The sequence below is a fragment of the Pseudorasbora parva genome, chromosome 4, assembly GCF_024679245.1.
Source record: "Pseudorasbora parva isolate DD20220531a chromosome 4, ASM2467924v1, whole genome shotgun sequence".
Classification (NCBI taxonomy): domain Eukaryota; kingdom Metazoa; phylum Chordata; class Actinopteri; order Cypriniformes; family Gobionidae; genus Pseudorasbora; species Pseudorasbora parva.
This window is the reverse complement of record NC_090175.1, coordinates 11,363,136-11,382,192: the sequence shown is the minus strand read 5'-3', so window position 1 is coordinate 11,382,192 and position 19,057 is coordinate 11,363,136. Positions and strand designations below refer to the sequence as shown.

General features: G+C 37.1%; 2 protein-coding genes across 3 annotated transcripts; both read right to left on the bottom strand.

The window, feature by feature from the left end:
* Positions 1-549: 549 nt before the first annotated feature.
* On the bottom strand, positions 550-5,576 carry pld6 (phospholipase D family, member 6). 2 transcript variants are annotated; one of them, XM_067442611.1, is made up of 4 exons: positions 5,340-5,576; positions 4,389-4,567; positions 4,082-4,305; positions 550-1,310 (listed from the first exon to the last, which is right to left on the bottom strand). In XM_067442611.1, exons 1-4 carry the CDS (start codon positions 5,376-5,378, stop codon positions 1,057-1,059), a joined length of 696 nt encoding a protein of 231 aa, XP_067298712.1. In that variant the 5' UTR covers positions 5,379-5,576; the 3' UTR covers positions 550-1,056. The 2 variants fall into 2 exon arrangements, with proteins under 2 accessions (XP_067298712.1, XP_067298713.1); XM_067442612.1 differs by lacking the exon at positions 5,340-5,576 and adding an exon at positions 5,197-5,308.
* Positions 5,577-7,685: 2,109 nt separating this feature from the next.
* cnn1a (calponin 1, basic, smooth muscle, a) lies at positions 7,686-17,580 on the bottom strand. The gene is made up of 8 exons (XM_067442609.1): positions 17,424-17,580; positions 13,403-13,637; positions 12,524-12,645; positions 11,971-12,037; positions 11,273-11,410; positions 9,214-9,330; positions 8,061-8,207; positions 7,686-7,928 (listed from the first exon to the last, which is right to left on the bottom strand). Exons 2-8 carry the CDS (start codon positions 13,520-13,522, stop codon positions 7,716-7,718), a joined length of 924 nt encoding a protein of 307 aa, XP_067298710.1. The 5' UTR covers positions 13,523-13,637; positions 17,424-17,580; the 3' UTR covers positions 7,686-7,715.
* Between the last annotated feature and the right edge of the window lie 1,477 nt (positions 17,581-19,057).

Below are 19,057 nucleotides of genomic sequence, written 5' to 3'. Positions count from 1 at the left end.
CTGACCTGAACCCTAGAAAATGTGTGGCTGAACTGAAGAGAAGAAGCACCAACATGTATATAGGCCTGTATATTGAAATAGACAGTATATTTTAAATACTAAATGGCATCTTTTTATGAATGAAGGCCAGTATCACTGAAGCCTTCTAATACTGCTACTGATGTCTCTATGAAATCGATTTTTTTTTAAACATTAATGATAGGCATTCAATAACAGTATAATTAAAATCTATCCATTTTAACATTTATTAGGCTTTAAAAAACATATTTTAATTTAAGTGAACTTAAAACACAAACCCAGTATAAATGTAATTTATCTCTGGCCTATATATACAATCAATATACAGAAATGTAATAAAGTTATCAGTTGTTAAAGATTTACAGTCTTAACTGCATAAATTATAAAAAGATCTCACACAAACACACACTATATATATATATATATACATTTATTTAAAAAAAGTATCAACTAATTACTGTATGAGCTGCTAATGAAAACTAATGCAAATCGAGTAAAATATTTATTTTAATAAATCCATTGAGTACGTTAAGTCACTTTTTATCTTTGTTTTATTTAGATGTATTTATTTTAATGTAATATTCTGGTACATAGTTACAGAAACAAGCTTATCTAAAATCTCAGATGAGGAACACAAAGGCCGAGCACCATCAGGAATTGAGCAATCAAAGGCATGGCTATGAAACACTCACAGGTTTCAGCTTGCTTTACACACTATGTTTTTACAAGCAGAGCTATGGGTGCTATTTTATTTGAACTAGTTTTTACTTGGGGTACATCTTTTAAAAAAATAAATAATAATAATAATTATATATTGAACTTAATATGAAATTTGCTATAAAAAACACTTTTCATAAAAACTTGAATGGAAAACATCTAAAGGTGTTGAGATTGCCATGAAGACAAACAGTCAGAAAAAAAAAGCTTTTAACTTTTTAAAAGCAATCCAACAAGTAAAATAAACTATGCAACCTTAAGGTAATAAAAAAAAAAAAAGAGTAAACGTGAAGCCCTATATATTCACTTAACCTTCCAGGTCTATTTGCTTATCAGCCCGTTTGTGGTTTGAGGTTTGTGATTGGCTGGATTATTGGCCTCCCACAGCTTCTGGAACTCCTGCTTATAGGGCTGTACGAGCTCCGGCTCCTCGGTGACCATGACGTTTTCTTTGTTGCTCTGGACTGCTGTTAGGGTCCAGTTGAGGGAGCCAGTGATCAATTTCTTGCCATCCACTAATGCAAACTTATGGTGCATATGAACAGCTGTGCTCATCTCGTGCCTCACACAGATGCCTGTAAAAGAGATGACAAAAAATGAAAACAGATGGGAAACTATCAATTAGCTCCAACTGCACTTGCAAATTAACAACAGATGTGATTTATAAACATCTGTCAAACCCGCCATGTGTGGATCCCTAGATCCTTTAATTCTGCACGAATGCATCAGGCAGTGAGTTACACAGCCCGCAGTCGCTTGCATAAGTTAGAGCAGTGTGTGCTGAAATAACAGAGGTTGAGCCAGACAGAACATAGGTATAAATGAGTTTTACCACTTGCAACAGTCGTACACGTTCTGACTATAAATCATTTCATATTACATAACAACTGTGTGAAGACAGGCCCATACTAAATACAATAATGAGGTTTTTAACATTTTTTGAAATTCTGGATAAGAAATAAGAAAACATCTATAAATTCTTTTTTAAAAATCAGAGACATTTCTGTTGGTATTTATTTTTTTTAAAGTAATGCTCAGGACTAATATAACTTCTTCTTTGGTTTAGAAGAGTATTTCACACAGACACACATACAGTATATACAGATACACCAAAACATTATGAACACCTTTCCAGCCGTGGCTCATCTGTATTGGTAGGTGGGGCAGAGCTCCACCAAAACATTCATCCAAACATAGACCTCTATATACACTGAATTAATAATAAATTGTAAATGTATTCATAATTATGCAACAAATATTTTTAAAGAGTTAGGTCACTCAAAAATGTACTCACCCTAAAGTCATCCTAGGTGCATATGACGTTCTTCTTTCAGACGAATAAAATCGAAGTTATATTAAAAACGCTTCCAACAAGCTTGCATGTCACGTGAAAAATATGTGCTGGTTCTATTTCAAGAATGCATGCGTTTTCGGCGCGGCTCGAGCAGCGCGTCATGCAGGCATTGTGCAAGGCAAGCTCTAACCTGTTAACATTGGAGCCGAAATTAAAACGCTCAAGCCATGCAGACAGTAATCCAATTAGCTTGTAGTCCAGTGTGTTTACAGTCAGTGATGATTTGGGGTGCCATGTCATCTACTGGTGTTGGTCCACTTTTATCAAGTCCAAAGTCAACGCAGTCATCTAAAAGGAGATTTTAGAGTATTTCAAGCTTTATGGAAACGAGAAACGCTGAACCAAACAATACAGATGACCTGAAAGCTGCTATCAAAGCAACCTGGGCTTTAATAACCTCAGCAGTGCCACATGCCGATTGCCTCAATGTCACGCCACATTGATACAGTAATTTGTGCGAAACAAGATCCGACCAAGTATTGAGTGCATCATATGCTTTTCAGAATTCGACAATTTTTGTATTGTACATACATTTTTTGAGCTGTTAGCCATTATATATATAAAAAATAAAATAAAAATAAATAAATAAATAATAATTATATATATATAAAATATTAATTTGTATTTTACTTTATATCTAATAAATCTAGAATATATGAAACTTTTACTTTTTGAATTAAATTACAAAAACAATTTTTCCATGATATTCAAATTGTTTTGAGATACACCTGAATATTAGCCTAGAAATCTAGACGCATCCTAGTGGCAGCAAATCTAATTTGCCCGCGAGTGTCGTCCAGCAACTCTCAATACACTTCTGAGCTGTATTCCCCTAACTCATGCCGGGCCAATCACATCGTGTATAGAATCGGCACTGAAGTCATTCTTAAAAAGGGAAGATGTGTTCTGAGTTTTGCCTTCGTTGCTCTGGTTGGTTGTAGCACTATCCTATCGCATGCAGAGGGAGTTTGAAAGACAACCGTTTATCCGCCCCTCGGATTGAGCCGTCAATGGTAAGTTTCCAGACCAAACATCTTGATGTGGGTCTAGCTTGTCAGGGTATTATCAGCCTGCTCCCTCTAGAGTTTCATGACTTAACTATATTCAGGTAGCCTGACAAGCTAGACCCACATCAAGATGTTTGGTCTGGAAACTTACCATTGACGGCTCAATCCGAGGGGCGGATAAACGGTTGTCTTTCAAACTCCCTCTGCACGCGATAGGATAGCGCTACAACCAACCAGAGCAATGAAGGTGAAACAAAGCTTGTTGATAGATTAAACATTCGCCGTATCCGGTCAGCTAAACTCCGAACACATCTTCCCTTTTTAAGAATGACTTCAGTGCCGTTCTTTGTTCTTTTCTCAGAGGAAAGCTTAACTCCAAGTCTTCCAGAGTCGCGGTCAAAGCTGATTCGAAAGACCGCCACCGTTCGCCAGTTTCTGTGTTTACTAGAAGCGCGCAAACGCAACTCGGTCGTCGTCATTATGGCCCCGCCCACTGACTCTATACACGATGTGATTGGCCCGGCAAGAGTTTGAAGGGTATTGAGAGTTGCTAGACAACACTTGCGGGCAGATTAGATTTGCTGCCGCTAGGGTACGTCTAGATTTCTAGGCTAGGCTGATAAGTCTTTTACTTCCAATCTGCGATCAATTATATAGTTACATGGCACAAACTGATTGGCCTCTGCTGATCCTGAAGCCATTGAGATTGCTTGCTCAACAATTAAATAGTCTGGTTCAATGTTCGCTGTTAACTGTAAACTGGTCCTGCAGCAGCTAATTCCTCTAAACCCCTTCACCTCCCCAGCTCCACCTGGTTAGACCAGCTAGAGGATTTATGTATGATTATGTATGAAGTCCATACTTGCTCTGCAACAACAGCATAGCAGGTCTAGTCCTCTAAGACCAAATGCATTAATATTGCTATATTCATTATCATCCCAATTTTTTTGTTGTTGTCATGACTGAAATATATACATACACACACCTGCCTTACGGAGGGTGCCGATCTGAGATCCAGTGATGGTCATGTAGTCTCTGTCCGTAACAACTCGTACAATGACCCCCTGTTTGTGCAGGAGGAGAATCGCCCTACTCAGCTCCATGTGAGAGAAGGAGAATACACACAGGTCCAGTGACCTACGCGCGGACAGGAGATGCTCGAGGAGCCTGGAGAAGGACGTCTCATCGCCATGCGGAAGGGGACATGCACTGAGGGACGAGATAAAGCAGAGAAATTAGGTTTTTTAAACACATTATTACAGAAAAAGATTAGAAAAAGTGGACAAAACTACCAGGGTAAACATCTATTGCGTGAGAACAGGTGTTCGACACAGACATGGGGTGCAGGAAAGAACAGGACTTCTTTCAGGGGCCCACGAGAGACTCTCAGACGCCGCTTCAGCCAGTCCACCCCCAGAACAAAAGCTACGGCTCCCAGCCCTAACACTTTCATCAGCTCTTTAAATGACATCTGAGAATACACACATAAGTAAGAGTAAGAACGGATTAGAAAAGTAAAGCAGCGTTGTATTGCACTTTAGGAACAAAAAAGTATTAGACACCGTAGCCTACATTACTGGAATTCTGTTCTATTGTTTCATTAGCCACATAGGGCCTACAGTTGGCTAATGTTTCCAAGTTAACCCAACTTGGGACCATAAACCACTAAGTCATAATCGCAAATCGGGCCTGTCATCGAGGGACAGATAATGAACACCCATACTAATTTTAAACCATGCATAATAAATTATTACAAATTATTACACTAAAATAGTTGTTTGTGATCGGTCAGAGTCATTCTGTCTTCTCAATATAATTCAACTCAAAACAATTTGTGAGATTTCATTCATTCATTTTGGACAGTATTATATGCGAAATCGGGTGCACTCGCCAGTGACAAATAATAGCTCATTAACGTTATACAAAAATAGGTGACCAGATTGACGTGGGTGACCAATGAGGAGAGAATTCCAGAAGTTTGTGTAATATTTTGGAGCGTTAATATAATTAAATTATATTTTTTGCAGGCTAAATGCTAATCTCCAAAATGTTACAATTAGGTCAACAGATGTAGTTTTCATAAACGGCCAAGGAACGTACAACGTGTTTCAATGTTGTTTAACTGAAGCTAACTGCAAACGCAGAAACTCCAATTTAACGCGCGTGGTCGCCTTAGCATATTTGTCATTGCAGGTACGAATTACTTTTATACCACAAAATGTGAGAATGTTTTGATATAATACCTGTTTGGACATGTCTGCCGAAATCAAGTGACAGCACATGCACGGTGCCACGGTCGGTTCGTGAACGAATCGTTCTTGTGAGTTGGATCTGTTCAGTGAATCGGTTGAACATGGTCACCAAACGGCACAAATTGTTATTGCGTCACGGCGTAAAATAATCACTGAATCTTTTTTCTTTCTTTCTTTCTTTTTTTCCTCTCATGGGGTTCTTTGAAACTGTTACAATGCATGAGTAGGACTTTATGGTAGGACCTCACATCACAAAATTGGCAAATCTGTTCCCTCCCCTTACCTTTTGTGTCAGTGGCTCCCCCTACCAGCTGAAGGTTTGCGATACAACAAATTCATTCACTGATTTCAGAGTAAAAAAAAAATAGAGGACACGTTAACTGGGTCGTTGTTTATTGTCTATTATAAAAAACACGGTAGATATTGTATTCAGAATGCAGTAAAGTAAATTCGAGAGTAGCTATTCTAAAGAAAAGTGCCTAAAATAGCCTACCATAAAATCGTGTTTTTGGAAATGGTACCACATGGACAATTCTAACTCCATACTCTCTCAAGAACCTTAGAGTATGTTTTTCAATATAATCATTCAATATTATGGTATTAAAGTCAGTTCTATCACTGTAACATGTAACTGTCAGTAGATTTTTAAGGATGTCCTAATACAAAACAGTGTAGAACTAAGACAACCAATATGAGTTACTACTCAGAGTAAGATTTCTCTTTAATGCTATTCTACCCTTTGAGCATTTTTTTAAACAAACTAATTAGATATGCAGTTGCAAAGGAATCTTGGTTTCCTTCTGCTGAGACATTTTAAACACTACATTTTTGGCCAGAAGATGTCACAATTCTCATAAGCAGACATGCAAACACAGGCTGAAAAGATCAAATGTGTGTCAAATGCTTCCACACTTTCCTCTACACATTGCATCACTTCCTTAAAACTTACACAAGTGGTGTATATTCTGAACAGACATCAGCATGCATCAGTGTGAATGATTAAACCTCTTTTTCTCTAAAGGTATGCAAATTTTAAAACAATTACAACAAATGAGTCAATACTTCATCAATCCTTCATACAATTTACGAGGTTGGACGTGGGAATATCCCAAATGAAATGTCCCACATCAGACTTCCAGGCAATCAGATGTTAGAGCTGAAGCACAACCAAAACAATGTTATTCTGCAAAATGCAAGCAGTTTTTTAACCGATGGAGGGCCAAAAAATAGATAAAGTCAAATAAAATAAAAAAAATACACTATACCTTTAATGACCCTAAAGAATAACAATTATTAACTGATGACAAGGGACCAAATGTGAGGGACAAATGTGACCCTGCTTCAGAACAATAACAAAACCATTTTATGCTTTCATTACCTTAGTATCAACATGTTCATTGTTGTTTAAAACTTAGTCATTTTTCTACATCATAAGAGATGTGAGTGAACACAAAGTTTCTCGGGTGAAGAATGCAAAAGCATTAAAAAAATTTTTTCCCCATCTCATATTTTTTTCCATCACCATTTAGAGGCTCACTAGTAATCCAGACTTGGTTATTTGAAAAAGTATGTATCTGAATCAGAATGATTTGATCCAGTTTAGCTTTGAAAAACCAGCACTAAGTTTTTCACTTACTTTTTTCACTAAGTAAAATGGATTACCTAATCACGGATAGCAAAATATGGGATTTCCAAATTCAGACCATTCTAATTCAGATTAAACTTTTCAAACAACTGGCCCCTGAATTAAAAATAAGATTTCACTTCTACTGTTCTATTAAATTTTGGTAGGGTACATGGTTTTCACTATTAGATGGACAGCCTAATTGATATATAGCCTAATTCAGATGGGCTACAGGTCATTTTTATGGTAGCCTATGCCAAAAAGTGATTATTTTAAAATGTGACCATTGGTACATTTTACTAGTATTAACCATAATTTCAATACAAACATTTAAAAGTCAAAAATATGCAGTATGAAAATTAAAATTACATCATCTTCATCAAACAGCCTCTTTCCAAAAGGTAAATCTTGAAAAAGGGAGGGTCGTCTTATATTTGGAACAATATGGGTACATACAATGTTAAGGTATATATATATATATATATTAAAAAAAGGTAAACAGTTAATATGCCGTATAAGGCAAAATATGTCTGATCCATAATGAAGCACCTAAACCAGTTGATTTGGAGTTAGAAGATTTTGGTAGATGACCCCTTTTAAACTGATCAGAGAGCAGCTTGTTTTTTCTAATTAAGGAGAGAAAATGCATCCCTACATCATCCACGTAAAGATTTAATTTAGATAAGCTGGTCTGAGATCAGGAGAAAGGGACATTGTCTAACAATGCTGAATACCAAAGTGCATTAATTAAGGAAATCCATGCCGTCTTGCTCATTAGGCTTGGCGCAGTATTTGCGGTCGTACACTAGACGAGAGCCTCCCATTGGAGTGAGGCCGCTCTGGGACGCCACTTTGTTGGTTCCCATCTGCAGAGACACTGTTGTCATGTCCACCGGGTCTAGATTCACGTTCTTCTCTGTCACTTGTCTTGCCGTACCAAGGGCAAACATTCCAGCCTACAACAGGACAAAGACGTAGTTAATATTAAATATATTGTAATCACAACAGTTCTGGAACTTTCAAGACATATCATTTATTATAGCTCGTCTCATAATTACAGCGATTTTTAATGCAGCATGTGCCCTCACCATACTGGCACATTTGTTTGTGCCCATTTGGAGGTTTATAGTTGATCGATCCGTGGGTTTCTCCATGCCTATATTGGGATCGTAGAGATGCCGTCTGGTTCCATAAGAGGTCATGCCCTTTTGGCTGGCAAATTTATTGGAGCCCATCTGCGAATCAGATGAGAATTTGATCAAAAAGACAGAAAAGACATTTATAAAGTTATAAAATATTTTGACGTCAATTTTATGAGCGTTCGATTCATCAAATATTCCTGAATATTTTCAGCTGTGATAATAATAAGAAATGTTTCTTGATCAGCATATTAAAATGATTTCTGATGGATCATGTGACACTTCTAAAGATTCAGCTCTGCCATCACATGAATAAATACAAATTTAAACAAAATTCTTATAAATATATATTTTAAAATATATTGAAATGGAAAACAGCTATTTAAAATTTCACTATATTACCGAATTTACTTCTTAAAAAAAGAAAAAAGAAAGAAAAATGTTACCACTTTAGGTAGTAAAGTACTATTCTACAGTAGTAACGACAACAAATAACTTTACAAATACATGTCGACTAACTCTAGTAGACTGTTATGTTAGGGTTAGGTGTTAAAGGGATTGTTCACTCAAAAATGAAAATTACACCATGATTTACTCACCTTCAAGCCATCCTAGGAGTACATTACATTTTTCTTAAAAAGACTAGTCAATTCGCTTCGGAGGCCTTTATTAACCCCCCAGGGCTCTATAGATTACTTTGATAATGGATGCACATTTTGGGGCTTCAAATGATATAATGCTTAGCAGATATTAAGCAGAAAGTCTGCTAATATTCTAATGAGAGTTAGTTGACATGTAGTTGCAAAGTTACTTTAGAATGTCTAAAGTGGACTATTAAAATAAAATGTTACCTATGTGTTCATTGTCTTTGCTACATAGCTACAGAAGCAGAGACTGCGTTATGTCCATATCAAACGCAACTGTAATTCCAATAGTTCATTTACATACTCTTGATCTTTGTCTAGTTTAGACTAATTTCCATTTCTGTGTAATTGCATGTTAAGTTTTTTTCTTTTTCTTTTTTTCTTCTTCTTCCATTATTCAAAGTATTTTTAGTTTTCCAGCTGCCTTGGCATCTATTTCCACGTATTTGTCATGTGACCTGTTGAGTGATAATGCTTTCCCCTTCTTTCATCTGGCCAGGATTGAATTTCCTTTGCTTTTTTTCTGCATACTTCACACCGATGTCACTTTTTGTGTAGAAGCCTTTAGTCTTGGCCTGGGCGAAGAGAGAACATGGAGAAAGAAAAAAAACAGCAGTAAGAGCATTAGATATTTTGGATTGTATTTCCAGGTCATTCAAGCTGCTTATTATGGATGTCACATATTGAGGAAATGTTAGGTCTATATAAACTTTTTTACTTCCGCGATCACGTGTACTCTGTGTATAGGGAGCATTTTTACCACACATTCTACAAGATAAAATATTTGTCAATGGCACTAAGGATTTGTTGTTCACCTCCTGATACTATAGGTGCATTCGCACCATTTTCGTGACCAAGCCTATAATAAACAAGATGGGCATTTATTTCCTTTATTAATAAAATTTGATATTCAGTGTTGGTAGACGATGTCCCTTACTCCTGATCTCAGACCAGCTAAACTACACTCACCTAGAGGATTATTAGGAAGACCATACTAAAACTGTGTTTGACCCCCTTTCGCCTTCAGAACTGCCTTAATTCTACATGGCATTGATTCAACAAGGTGCTGAAAGCATTCTTTAGAAATGTTGGCCCATATTGATAGGATAGCATCTTGCAGTTGATGGAAATTTGTGGGATGCACATCCAGGGCACGAAGCTCCCGTTCCACCACATCCCAAAGATGCTCTATTGGGTTGAGATCTGGTGACTGTGGCGGCCATTTTAGTACAGTCAACTCATTGTCATGTTGTTAAGAAATTATTCAAGCTCTGTGACATGGTGCATTATCCTGCTGGAAGTAGCCATCAGAGGATGGGTACATGGAGGTCATAAAGGGATAATGGACATGGTCAGAAACAATGCTCAGGTAGGCCGTGGCATTTAAACAATGCCCAATTGGCACTAAGGGGCCTAAAGTGTGCCAAGAAAACATCCCCCACACCATTACACCACCACCACCACAGAGGTAACAAGGCATGATGGATCCATGTTCTCATTCTGTTTACACCAAATCCTGACTCTACCATCTGAAAGTCTCAACAGAAATCGAGTCATCAGACCAGGCAACATTTTTCCAGTCTCCAACTGTCCAATTTTGGTGAGCTTGTGTAAATTGTCGCCTCTTTTTCCTATTTGTAGTGGAGATGAGTGGTACCCGGTGGGGTCTTCTGCTGTTGCAGCCCATCCGCCTCAAGGTTGTGCGTGTTGTGGCTTCATAAATGCTTTGCTGCATACCTCGGTTGTAACGAGTGGTTATTTCAGTCAAAGTAGCTTGAATTAGTCGGCCCGTTCTCCTCTGACCTCTAGCATCAACAAGGCATTTTCTCCCACAGGACTGCCGCATACTGGATGTTTTTCCCTTTTCACACCATTCTTTGTAAACCCTAGAAATGGTTGTGCGTGAAAATCCCAGTAACTGAGCAGATTGTGAAATACACATTGCATGTACGCACCATCTTTCGTTACTCTCCTCATGTGATAAATGAAATCTGAAGCTGCATTCTCGCCATGTTGTAATTACCGTAATTTTGAGATGACAACACACAATGTTACTCAGAGCTGGGAATTATGCCTTTCTATGGCAACACTATCAATGCCTAAATGAATGCAGAGGTTATATGATGCAAGTAGAAGCTCTCAGAAAATTCACACCTTACAAGGTTTAATTACAAGCTTTACAAAGACACAAGAGCTTTTTACAGTAATTACAACATGACCTTGACTCCTTCCTGCGACTCTTCAGCACGTGCTGTATATGGAGCAGAGCAGATGCTTTGAGTTTATAATTGTAGCATCTGTTGTCTGATTGATCTAATGTTTTTTTTATTTCTAGGGATGCACAGATATAAAACTTTTGTCCGATAATAATACCTGATGATTCTTTATTTATATTTATATAATAATGCTGTGGTGGCAAGTAATGTAATCTGCTTATGGTTGATCACTGTGTAAGACCAGTAACGCAGACTATATTAATTTATACTGCATATTAAAGAGTTAATTAGTTTTTCTCACCACTCCAGCCAAAGTGATGAGGGTACACTGGACCTGGGTGTGGTTCATGTCCTCAAAAAGGTCGTTGGCCTCAAAGATGTCATGTGGTTTCAGGCCGTATTCACCAATGGCTCGCACAAATTGAGTGATATTCTCCAACTAAGAAAGATTGAGGGGATAGATAAAAATAACTGAAATATAAGTAAGTTAGGGATGAATGCATCCCTGTGTAAAGTCCAAATTTTACCCAAATCTTCTTGTCTCATAGATAGCACTATGCTATGTCCAGAAATATTTGTAGATTCACATCTGAAGTACTTTAAACAGACTAGAGTTCATGGGGTAAAAACGTCCATCCATTAGATGAGTTTGACTCTTGTGTTGCATTCCTTGTTAATGCAGAATATTAATTGCATGTTCTTTTAATCCTCTGTAGCTATTTGCAATGTAAATCAATAACCACTTTGACAGTGCAAACGAGAACGCCAGGCTGTAGCAGACGTTAAATCAGATGCCTTCACTTCTGTACACTCATCCAGTGTCTACATTCTCTGCGTTTCTTACAGTTAAACAGTGCATACCGCATTCTTAAAACGGCAAAGATTTGCCTAATATTTCATAACATGAAACCCAAGAGGTCATCCTCAAACATAGTATGCACACACATTTGACTAGGAGCAATGCAAGAGATGCCTCAAAATTCAAACATTGCACACTACCTGGTGCCAGTTCAGGGATGAATGATTGACCTTCGGAACGGATCCAGGTTGGAGTTTGTTGATCAACCTAGTGGACGAACACCATATAAGAGCAATTATGCCAAGCTCAAAAATGTTGTGAGTGCAGGTCTTTATGTGACCCTTGAATCCCCCCCCCCCCCCTTGCCTTAATATATATCCACTTTATTTTTTGCTTCTGCTTCATCGAAATTACTATTTATAATGACTAAAAATGAATGCTATAGTTATTTTTTTGTGATTAACATTCCCTAAATAACCCTAAATATAATGTTTATTCTTTTTCTGCTTTCCAGGCAAAGAGATTTTTCGCAATCCTCAGGTTTTACTGCCTAGTCCCAGACTAAAATGCATGTTTGAGCTGTTTTAACTGACAGCATATCTAAAACATGTCATTTGTTTTGTTTCACGATGCACATCAGTAATGTTTGTTTTTTCAAAGGCATGTTTATAAAAGCTACTCAAATGCCCTAACTGAACTAAGGCCTAATCCTGGCTTAATCTAAGCCCTGTCTGTGGAACCAGGCCAACTCACTCGCACAGGATCACACCGTCCTTTAGTCCCTGCATGAAATCGCCAGGAATCGCTCGACCTGTGACCTCGTGGATCCACGTCCTCAGGGCTTCCTCCGTCTGAGGGTCATACTTCTGTGCCAGCTGCCATGTCAAGTAATGAAAAGTTCAAATAAGTGCTTTTTTAAAACATTTAATTGGTTACTAACCTAATGCTTTTCTAACATTATGTATGCAAGCTGTTTGCGGGGAAAAAAAGAAAATCCTTTATGCGGCTTTATTAGACTATGGTAACAGTTTTGCCCTTATACTTTACCATAATTTTAATAACAGCAAGAACAATACTGTAGATATTATTACCCATGGCATCAATAAATAGACAATAGTTTTGGGAAATGTTGCTGTTATGCAACTTTCAACCAAAATGGAAAGTTTTTTAATGTCTAATTCTTTTCATGCTTTTGTGAATCAGTACTTTTGGATTGAATTTATTTGTTTTATTGTGTGTGTGAGAGTCTGATTGAATGAATTATTATTCATAGTTCAATGTTGTTTTTAAAAGCTCGTACTCACTGCACTTTCAAGTAGAATATTAGATTTATTCTGATTTTTATTTAGCTTACTTATGCATACATACAATTGTATTGTTTTAAATACATTCAAGTAAATGAATATGTGGGGAAAGTTGATGAATGACAACCTCTAATGTGCAATTAACACACATACGTAGAAGAAATTTAGCTTATTAATTCTAACTGTGCAATATATTGTAGTTTTTTTTCCCTTCTGAATAGTGAGAAATTGAAGAAAAGTATCAGGATCATCAATTTATAGCAGGAAGAACATTGTACGCTGTCAGGGCTTTTAAGTTTACTGCATTTGTATCATAAAATACACATACCTTATTCCTGACATCAGCTGAGAGTCCGAAAGTGGGTCCTTTGCTGAACTGAGTGCTCATGGTCTCGGCTGTAGAGTTGAGTCCTGTAGATGCTCCTGGGATGCAGGAGTTCGACTCCATCTTTTAAATGCCCCTCTGTCCCTGTGTCATACTGTACAAGTCTCATTGGCTGAGGCCTCTGGACTGCCTGGCCAATCATGAACACGAGAGAACTGCTGGCAGGGTCAGATGAGTTCTAAAGGAATAAAGGAGTATAACAAATATAGAAATTATCGTCTCTCCATTATGTCGTTCCCAACTAGTATCTAGGCTGTATTTGGTTTAATTTGAAAGTGTTAAATATGTCTGTATTTTCTTCCCAAATGTCACCATTTTGAAGACAAAACCTTTTCTGAGAGAGAGAGAGAGAGAGAGAGAGAGAGAGAGAGAGAGAGAGAGAGAGAGAGAGAGAGAGAGAGAGAGAGAGAGAGAGAGAGAGAGAGAGAGAGAGAGAGAGAGAGAGAGAGAGACGAAGGAGACGGATGGAATTTGAGTGCTTTATTTGGGCATGATGGTCCTACGGCTGGCATGTGTTTGTAGACATATTTATAACATTTTTTTTTTTACAGTGAATCTGAATTGAGACCATCACATTAGTGACTTTTTTATTTCTGAATATGTAATATTAACGATAAACACAAACAAGCCAATTAATGAAAATTTGTTTTAAAATTTGTTTTAAAATTGTTGTTTTTAAACTACGGTGAACGGTGTGGTTCCTAAGCGACAGATAGATAGATAGATAGATAGATAGATAGATAGATAGATAGATAGATAGATAGATAGATAGATAGATAGATAGATAGATAGATAGATAGATAGATAGATAGATAGATAGATAGATAGATAGATAGATAGATAGATAGATCAAAAGTACATAATTGCATTTAGTTACATAATTAGTACAAATGTGAATTATAAACAAGCGCGTTGAAAAATGTTATCATTTGTCCCTGTAACAACCCTAACTTTCCACCAGATGGCAGCGTGACCAACCAATGACACAATGATGTTGACAGCATGGGCCATTTGTGCTTATCAGAAGGAATTTTAGGAGATTATGTACTTAAATAGCCTGTTTTTCTATTAATAAAAAGGTACTTTAAACATCTGGGCTAGCCCGTTATCACTTAGAAGCGCTATTAACCTGCAAATGCATACGTAAGGATTTGAGCAAGTTTGACAAGGGCCAAATTGTGATGGCTGGACGACTGGGTCAGAGCATCTCCAAAACTGCAGCTCTTGTGGGCTGTTCCCGGTCTACAGTGGTCAGTGTCTATCAAAAGTGCTCCAAGAGGAACAGTGGAGAACCGGCCACAGGGTCATGGGCGGCCGAGGCTCATTGATGCTCGTGGGGAGCGAAGGCTGGCCCGTGTGGTCCGATCAAACAGACAAGCTACTGGAGCTCAAATTGCTCAAGAAGTTAATGCTGGTTCTGATAGAAAGATGTCTGAGTCTGAATAATGTGCATCACAGTTTGTTGCGCGCATTTTGCCCTCTCTGTCACTGAAAGCACCAACAGTGAGTCGCTTACCTGGGGAAAACACGGAGTGTGTTTGAATGGAAATGCTGGGATATAAAGGGGTGTGAAGTGTAAAAATAAATTCTTATTTTTTAAACATATTTTTAAGAATAAAACACTAGCCTAATAATTAGTATATTCTCTATACTATACAGCCTACTATTCATTAAAAAAAAGGAAAAAAAGAATTGGATTATGCATTTCGCAACTTTCAGAAATAACAATTTAATGGTGTCATTCTGTGACCGTCTGATCAAATAATGAGTTTAGAAGATTTAGAAGAAAAACACTCAAGAACCAGAGTCTCTGAGCTTTAGGTCAGATCTGTGCCATCACAGTTATTAAGCATGAAGAGTATTTTCCAGATCTGCCAAGTAAATGATAAATCATTTATGCTGGATGAGTCGAACAGTTTCGCACCGCTGAGGTTCGCCTGAGAACATCTGTGTGTGAAGGAGTTTAACATGCACTTTGTCAAAAAAACATCTAAAGTAGTTCATGTCTTTAGATGTCAACTATTTAAATCACCACAGGGTTTCTTACCTATACCATCCTGCAACATATGGTTATAATCAGCATAAGACAGGTATGAATAATGGTCAAATATTACGTAATCCTGCCGTGGCTTTAAAGCAGCTCCAAGAATCCAGACTTGGCATTAAGCTTCACCTGGTACTTGCATGTCAGAAAAACTGTTCAGTTAATTTTCTGAAACATTAATTCACTTAACGCTATGTTAAAATAAAATAAAAATATTTTAACAATAGACAAAGCTAATGGCACAAGGCATCAGGAATCTAAAGTCATCCAGAAATTCTGCCCAATTTGGACTACATGACCTTGACTGCCATGAGGGAAAAGAGGCATATAGTTTCCAGCCCAGATTAATGTTCCTCTGTCATTACTCTTCTCTGCAGAGGCCAAGGGTCACTAATGATTCAAATACAGGGTGTGTTTTACACTTCAGCCCTTAGAAGTGTAAACCAGACCATGAATGAACCGAGTTCAGTTTAGTTGGGACAAATGTTAAAAATGCATAATACAGTATTTAAATAAATATAAATAATGCAGTAAAAAATAATACTGTGAAATAGTACAGTTTAAAATATCTATTTTAATATATGTTAGTGTAATTTATTCCTGTAATCAAAGCTGAATTCAGCATCATTACTCCATCTTCAGTGTCAAATGATCCTTCATCATTCTGACATGAGGATTTGATGCTTATTGTAACCAACAATGTTGTAAAGTGTGAAAATCATGATTATATATATATATATATATATATATATATATATATATATATATATATATATATATATATATATATATATATATATTTATATTAGGATTCTTTGATGAATAGAAAGTTTTTAAAACTTTCTAAATTTAGAAAAATGTGAAAAGATTTGAACGTTTTTTTAACATTATGAATGTCTTTACTGTCTTTTGAGAAAATTAATGCATCCATGCTGAATAAAATATTAGATTTCTTTAAAAAAAAAATACCCAAAGTTTTCCATATTTTTAATTGATCCTTTACAAATGAATATTCATGCATTAATAATCAGTAGGCTATAACAGTTTGAGTAGTGAGAAATATATTTACATTATTATTATTTTTTGAGCTTCAACGGAAGAGCATCTAAATGTCTGTGCAAAAAAGTGCCAATAATTATAAATATTTTCACTTCATGACTTTTATTTTTATTTTTACAAATGCTAAACTCTGCACCTTTTGGACCATACTATACGTGTGTTGTCATCGTCTTTACATATACTCCTTCAGGGAACCTCATTCAAATGAATTATATTTTGCATTTGGCAGTCATTACATTCAGAGTACAGTGAGCTGTGTTGTAATGTAGGACATGTGACCCTGTTCAATACTTTATTGTCCGCACATTTCAGTGAACGTCTTTCCTTTCAGCATGTTTTCAATTATTCTGCCTCATGGAGGCATTTCATGAAATTATATATAAAAAAAATCATGTTGTAACAATTTTATAAAGACAAGTCCAGTAACAATAAGGGCACTGTATTTATCTGAAAATGTTCGAGGAGCCAAAAGCTGAATTTAGACAAACTGGCCCACTCTCCTAAACAGAAATGAAGGACCATAAATGGCCAGATGTGCTTATTACTGATAAATAACTCAGTGTCATGTAAGAGCTCCCTTACAAACCTATTCCAACAACCACTGTTACCAATAAAGATCTGAAAATCATAATTTGAGTTTGAATCATCTGAGAAAAATTCTATTTAGAACCCAAGGCTTTCTGACTAAACGGTTCTATAAATGAAGCGCCTGACAGAACCCTTTAAGCTTCTATTCAGAACCTTTTCAGCTTTATGTTGCTATAGCAGACGTTTTGAGTCTTATTCTGTAGTTCCTTCTTCATTTACACACACTGCCCCATCCCTCCAGACCTCACATAAAAGCCGTCAATATATTATCACCTGTTCCGTCAGCTCCGTATCGATCCCATACCTCCATCTCTTCTCATCTACTGTCGGAGTTATGCATCTATTCTGGCCAGCCGTGGTCGACACTAAAACCCAGACGGTAGTTTCATTGATTTCTGTACTGAGATGCTCTGCCCTGCAGCAGGATTGTTTGCAAGCGTTCTGGATATTAAGTGGCATTAGACGGCTGACTATAAATGTGTGTCGCAGAATATATCGCATCATAACAGTTTATCTTCATGTATATGTATTGAGGTACTTGGATTCAGATTTAATTCGACAGATCTGATGGATGAACGTTGCATTTGTCTTGTTGGTGTGTGAGATGGATAGATAGACTAAAATCCTGATTCTAAATGAGATAAACTATTTTTAAATGAGAAATATCATATATGATTATTTATAGCATGGATTTATTAAGGGACATGTATTTGTCTTTTTTCCCTGATTTCTTGGCTTTATGTGAGTTATTACATTTTTAATGCTATCACATTTTTCTTCAAACTCATCCTACAATGTATTTCATATTGACCCCAAATTTGAGTCAGATCAGGTGAAAATGTTATTTACTAAAACATTTGTAGTGTAAACGCATCAGAAAATATGACGAGATGGCCACACCTTTAGATTAAATGTATTATATTTAGATTTTGACATACGTTTTTGGTGTTGATTCTACAACAAAAATGGCTCACTTGATAAAAATCAAGCCTCTCTCAAAAAAAAAAAAAATGCCAAACAAGAATATTAAGTAGGGCCGGAATTCGATTAAAAAAATTAATCTAATTAATTAGAGGCTTTGTAATTAATTAATCAAAATTAATCGCATTTTAAGTGCATATAAATATTTGACCTGAGAACAATGAGAAGTAATTTTTCACATGGATTTCTAGTATACCATTGAATAATGACTGAATACATAAGCTTAATCAACAAAATATTGTTGATTTATTTCAGTCCAGCAGACCAGCGCAATGTTTGCCATTAAGTGTAGCAAGTGATATTTGAGGCTCGATGTGCTGCGGTGATACGCAAATTCCTTGTTGTATAGCTTGCACACAACCATGCTCTTGTCGACGCTTCCATCCTTTCGTTTTTTAAAAACAAAATTTCCCATCCACGGGGCCAAGCTAAGCGGTCTCATCAGCTTCTTCGTTCATGTTCACACTATAGCTGTGTCCCAAAGTGAAGTGCGCGCACTTCGAAGGCCGCATTTGAAGTGCGATTACGTCATACCTGCACTACGAAGACTGTCCCAATGTGAAGGCTGCACCCTCTGAAGGCCGCATTTGAAGTGCGATTACGTCACAGCGGCACTACGTAGGCTGTCCCAAAGGGAGAGCTGCACCTCTGAAGGCCGCATTTGAAGTGCGATTGCGTCACAGCGGTGCGACGAAGGCTGCCGCAATTCATGAGCGACTTCAAAATGCGCCCTTCGGTTCTCAGGCAAAGGAAGGGTACAGCAGATGGGACCTTCCCATAACTTCGCAGCCTTCCCTATCCCAGAATTCATAGCACACTGGTGACTACAGGATTTGACTGGTCTGCATTCCCGCGGCACTCGATCAGATTCCAGTTAAAGACGGTAGCGGTCGGTAACTCAAGTGTAGCCTGGGTACTATTGAACA

Excerpts from the sequence above, each read along its gene's own strand:
- cnn1a (XM_067442609.1), bottom strand. The coding sequence starts at position 13,522 with ATGGAGTCGAACTCCTGCATCCCAGGAGCATCTACAGGACTCAACTCT. Across the intron at positions 12,646-13,402 it reads CAGCTGATGTCAGGAATAAG|CTGGCACAGAAGTATGACCC; the intron begins GTATGTGTATTT and ends TTGACATGGCAG. Across the intron at positions 9,331-11,272 it reads TCATCACTTTGGCTGGAGTG|GCCAAGACTAAAGGCTTCTA; the intron begins GTGAGAAAAACT and ends CTCTTCGCCCAG.
- pld6 (XM_067442611.1), bottom strand. The coding sequence starts at position 5,378 with ATGTGCTGTCACTTGATTTCGGCAGACATGTCCAAACAG. Across the intron at positions 4,568-5,339 it reads CGGCAGACATGTCCAAACAG|ATGTCATTTAAAGAGCTGAT; the intron begins GTATTATATCAA and ends GTGTATTCTCAG. Across the intron at positions 4,306-4,388 it reads CGCAATAGATGTTTACCCTG|TGCATGTCCCCTTCCGCATG; the intron begins GTAGTTTTGTCC and ends CTCGTCCCTCAG.